Source organism: Grammomys surdaster, unplaced genomic scaffold, assembly GCF_004785775.1.
Source record: "Grammomys surdaster isolate TR1022 unplaced genomic scaffold, NIH_TR_1.0 140, whole genome shotgun sequence".
Lineage (NCBI taxonomy): Eukaryota > Metazoa > Chordata > Mammalia > Rodentia > Muridae > Grammomys > Grammomys surdaster.
In genome coordinates this window covers 861,244-866,837 of record NW_021604598.1, presented here as the reverse complement: position 1 = coordinate 866,837, position 5,594 = coordinate 861,244, and the positions used below count along the sequence as shown (strand labels likewise).

At 32.0% G+C, this 5,594-nt stretch overlaps 1 protein-coding gene across 1 annotated transcript; it reads left to right on the top strand.

Annotated features, from left to right (window-relative positions):
* The first annotated feature begins 2,148 nt into the window (after positions 1 to 2,148).
* Positions 2,149 to 3,087, top strand: LOC114618206 (olfactory receptor 7E24-like). The gene has a single exon (XM_028763899.1). It carries the CDS (start codon positions 2,149 to 2,151, stop codon positions 3,085 to 3,087), a length of 939 nt encoding a protein of 312 aa, XP_028619732.1.
* Positions 3,088 to 5,594: the final 2,507 nt, after the last annotated feature.

Sequence of the window (5,594 nt, the reverse complement as noted above, 5' to 3'; positions counted from 1 at the left end):
TAGCTTCCTTTGGACCCACTCTACTTCATTAGTGACTGTATAATTTGTGATCCCACAAACAATAGATAAATACTCCACTTTCCCAATATCTTCACCAGGATGAACTGTACTTACTTTACTTATCTTGACCATTATAATGGTCATAAGTTCAAATCTCAGAGTGGTTTTGATTTGCATTTTCCTGATGGCTAAGGAGGTTGATAATTTCTTTAAGCATTTTTCATCAATTATTTTTCATCTTTTGAGAACTCTCTCCTTTTTGGAACTTGTTTTTACTATTTATTTTCTTCATCCCAGAATTTTGATGCTTTTTATATTTTATGTATCAATGCTCTAATGGATGTATAATTCCCCATTCTGCAATCTGTTGCTTTGCCTTAATTGTGTTTTTCTTTTCACTTTCTTGAGGCCTTATTTATTAATGTTTGGTCTTAGTGCCTGTGAAATCAGTGTCCTGTTACTTAAGGGTGGACACAATGACTAGAAGTAGATGGCTAACACAAAATAAACTCAATTTTTTGAGTTTTTTTTTTGGGTGGGTTCTTTTTTGTAGACTTTTTATTTTTGTTAAGTTTTTTTGAGATTTTTTTTCTATAATAAGACCTTTTTCCTGTCCAATACATTGTAATTTTGAGTTTTGTGAGATTATTTTTGTTTGTTTCTTGTAGTTTTGTATGCTCTTTTGTTTTTTATGCCCAGAGAAAAATAAAGGCCATTCATTTCAATGGCTAGGAATAGTATATACATCGGAAGTGATCGAGAGAGGAAAAGCATAATCTAAATATAGTGCTAAAACTTTTTTAATCAAAAATTTGAAAAGTAAAAAAATAGAATTTTTTTTAACTGAAAAAGTACATAGATGTTTTGAAGATGTTTCATTGTGAATAAGCTTATGTTGAATGTTGTTCCCCTCACCATGACTTCATAAACAAGAGAAATCATTGTAGTAAATATATGTTCTTTCTAGTGAGATTAAATCTACTTGATAATACAAGTTAATAAATTCTGATTATTATAAGGATAGGATTTTATTTTTCACATATAAGAAGTAGGTACTTGTACATAAATACTTTTATAAAATGCTTTTTTAAGGGATATGAAGTCAATATAGATACATTGGTGGGAAAGAGCTACTTATAGAATTTATGAAATAATTGCAATTACAGAGGTAAAATAATAAGAGGATAGCAAGTGTTCAAAATCCATATGTAGTTTTCATGTTTTGAAAATTATTAGTTATGATATAAATATTATTAAGTATGTAAGTATTACTTTATGCAGTTGCATGATTGACTGTAACAAGACTTCATACTTATTAAGCACTTTGTGAATATCAGGAAGTATTCTAAGACAGAATTTCTCATCTTCAATGAGAAGGAAACAAACATCTTAAATGTTATTGTCACGTAATTAGTTTCAATCTTAATTTAAGGAATTTGTGTGTGTGTGTGTGTTTGTGTGTATGTGTGTATGAAAATTGAGAAACTCTGGCTAACCATTAAACATCTAGTCAAATGTCTTTATAAAGGTATAGAAAGAAGGTAAATATTTTCACCAATTTAAAAATGATAGAAAATTGTCATATTTTTCATTAATTCATTTATTTTCTGTTTTGCCTTTCATAACCTATTCAAAGTAAGATACGTTGAACATGAATATATGTCTTGAACTGGAAATCAAGCAAGTGTGTAAAACTTGTCATAATATTTGATTTTAATGTCTATTTATTACAAATAAGAGTAAGTTTAGTAAACGTTTTAGATTTTTTTTAATTATTCAACTTTATATAAGAGAGTCAAAGATGACATATAAGAGAGTAACTAGAAAAATGGCTGAGCATATTCTTTGCAAGTATGGAATATATTATTTGACTATCATCACATGTTTACTCTTCCTTTCTAGGGTTGCTATTGTCCTAATATTGAATTATATGTCTCTAATGTGCACATATTTATGAAGCTGCAATTGTCACAGAAAATATTTAGGAAAGGATTCTAGACATGCTGTGTTTGTCAAAACTGGGATGTGTTAAGATTTATGAAACTCAAGTGATAGTGCTTTATTTGAGAGTATCTGCATGAGAAATATAAGGCATTGTTAGTGTTCTATTTGTCTCATTATTTGAATGAATTTTTTTTCAAAAGGGTTATGATTAACAATGATGTAGAGAATTTAACAGATGTCTTGGAATTCCATCTCCTGGCACTCTCAGAAGATCCAGAACTGCAGCTTCTCCTCTTTGGATTATTCCTGTCAGTGTACCTGGTCACAGTGCTTGGGAACCTGCTTATTATCTTGGTCATCATCTTTGACTCACATCTCCATACCCCCATGTATTTTTTCCTGTCCAACTTATCTTTGATTGATATCTTTTTCATCTCTACCACAATCCCAAAGATGATTGTGGGCATCAAAATGCACAGCAGAGTCATTTCTTATGCAGGCTGCTTGACACAAATGTCTCTTTTCCTATTTTTTGTATGTATGGATGACATGATTCTAACTGTGATGGCTTATGATCGATTTGTGGCCATCTGTCATCCCCTTCACTACACTGTCATTATGAACCCTCAGGTCTGTGTTGTCTTAATTTTGTTGTCTTTTTCAGTCAGTGTTTTTGATTCACAGTTGCACAACTTGATTGCCTTACAGGTTACTTGCTTCAAGGATGTGGAAATAGCAAATTTCTTCTGTCACCCTTCACAACTCCTTAATCTTGCTTGTACTAACACACACAGCAGTAACATAGTAATATATTTTATTGGTGTTGTACTTGGCATTTTTCCTGTCCTAGGAATCATTTTATCATACTGTAAAATTGTTTTCTCCATTCTGAAAATCCCCTCCTCAATTGGGAAATATAAAGCGTTCTCCACCTGTGGTTCACATCTGTCAGTAGTTTGCTTATTTTATGGAACTGGGATTGGTGTGTACCTTGGGTCAGCTGTGTTACATTCTCCACGAAAGAATGCAGTGGCTTCACTGATGTACACTGCAGTGAGCCCTATGCTTAATCCTTTCATCTACACCCTGAGGAATAGAGATATCAGTAATGCCCTGAAGAGATTTCATAGTAGGTTTTTCTAATATCACATCCAATGGCTTCAAATTAGGATCCTAGCTTGGAATATAGTATAATCTCTTTGTTCCCACAATATTTTAAAGTTCTTGAATAAATTCTACATCAGGATTTGGAGTTGTTGTTATTTATTTGTTTATTTAAATTTTGCTTATTGCTTTTTGAAAACAGTATCATTGTGGTTGGGTTGAATTGTGATGGCAAGTAAGAATTTCAATGAATGGGTGCCAAATTTCACTTTAGAAATTTGAACAATTTTTCCATATTGATGATTCTCTCTCTCTCTCTCTCTCTCTCTCTCTCTCTCTCTCTCTCTCTCTCTCTCTGTGTGTGTGTGTGTGTGTTTGGGTTGTATGTGTGTGTGTGTGTGTGTGGTTACCATGCACAGGTGTTTCAGCTACCATTCTGAAACATTAGCAATATGTAATGTTTTGAAGATCAGACTAGAGGTTTTAAAATTGATCTAGTGTACATTTCACTTAATTCAATATCCAACTACTGCTTGAGGATCACAGTACTCAATAGACATTCCCATAATAATCAAATTCATTGCTTTTCAGTTATTTTTTGAGAATTTCATAAATATATACGAAGCATTTTCATCTAAATCAACCCTCCACTATTATACTCTTCCCATTCCAACAAATTCCCTCTCCTCTCACTAAGTATCTACTTTCCTGTTGTTATGTATTGTTTTGGTTTGTGACCCACTGGGTTTACTAGGACACACATATATACATGAGTTTAAAGACACCTACTTTACCACATTGACTCACAGTGCTTACATCACTGAGGACAATGCCTTTTTTTCCAGCCTTAGACTGGTATTAGCTCTTTTGAATAGATTAGGTCTTATGAGTCTTTTCTACTACGGGGCTTACATTTGTAAGCTGCGTTTTGGTGATGTCCTGTGAGTTCAAGAGTACCATCTCCATTTTGTTCCTATAAAATACTATTGTCTAATGAGTTTCTATAAAATACTGCAGTCTAATGAGTTATCAGGGTATTAGATTCATTCTGCTTCTTCTATAATAATTACTGAGACCTGGATCGGTCATATTGGTTTAATAAGTAAAGATAATCACACTTTATCTTATGATTTCGATCAAGCATGCATTTCAGCAATAGTTGACAAGGGTTGTAAAAAGAAGTTTCTTTGAACAATTTTGAGGGTAATGATTGTCTAATGGTATAATATTTAAGAGGCAGTATGATAGCATGTACATTTTTTTAAAACAAAATGAATAGATTCACTCATAGTTCATGTGATACCAACAGTTCTAGGCTTTGACCAGGTCCACAGTAATGAGCATGAACTGCTCTGTATGGATTGGGTAACATACCAGAAAATAGTTCATTTTTCCTCTTAATATTGGTGACATGATTGCAACAGTGTATACATTTCCTCAATGGAATGTATATATATTTCTTCAATTTTCTTTTAAAGCTAGAATATATTTTTAATGTAAGATATAAAAGAAGTTTAGAAAGATGTAAAAGAAGTTTAGACATTTAGAAACACATCAATATTGTATTTCAAACAACATCTTTGAGTATGGATGTAATTTCCACTTTTCACAGTTCAGTATAATCTCAGATATGTGTTTTTCTTTCTCGTCATTAATTTGTCTGAGAATTGTGCTAAAGTCATAAAATATAAACAAAACAAATAGAATCAATGAAAGAAAAACTTCATTCTTGGAGAAATTCAGTAAGATTAACAAATCCTCATACAAATTAACTAAAAGGCAGAGAGGCTCAGATAGTTTGGTCATCTTGATAAGCCCTTAGAAACAGTGATCACAAGTGATCACAAGATTGTTTATTGCCTTGCTTGTTCTTTGACTATTTGTGTTTATTGTCTGCTTGTTCCTTTACTATTTGCATCTATTGTATTGCTAGACCCTCAACCTAGAACTGACCTTAATACTTGCATGTAATTAAAACTAAAGCAGATTGGAGTAAAAAAGAATACCTATATTAAAAAAAACCTAGAAATGAAAAGTGGCACATAACAGAGACCAAGGAAATTTAGATGATGATAGGGCATACTTTAAAACTCCACCAAGTTTAACTAATCTGAAATAAGTGGGTAATCTTTTCTATACATACCACTTACCAAGTTAAATAATATAAGCAATTTTAAGCGACCTATAACTCATAATTAAATAGAAGTAACAAAATCTACCAAAAATGCCAAGGTCAAATGATTTACCATAGAGTTTTACAAGAAGAGTTGGTAGCAATACTTTTAAAATGATTACACAAAATAGATATAGAACAAACATGTTTAAACTCACTTAACAAGGGTACATTTACACTGATATCTAAACCACATGAAGACTCACAAAAGAGAAAGAATTACTGATCAGTTTGCTTATGAACATAGATACTAGTATTCTCAATAAAATATTTGCTATATGATATGGAACAAATACCCAGCATTGTTTATGTGACTAAGAACCTTTTCTAGGCTGGCACTGGTTTACTCTCTAGCACAGTCCAATGATGATTG

Bases quoted from the DNA above. Each gene is read 5' to 3' on its own strand.
- LOC114618206 (XM_028763899.1), top strand. From the start codon at position 2,149: ATGATTAACAATGATGTAGAGAATTTAACAGATGTCTTGGAATTCCAT.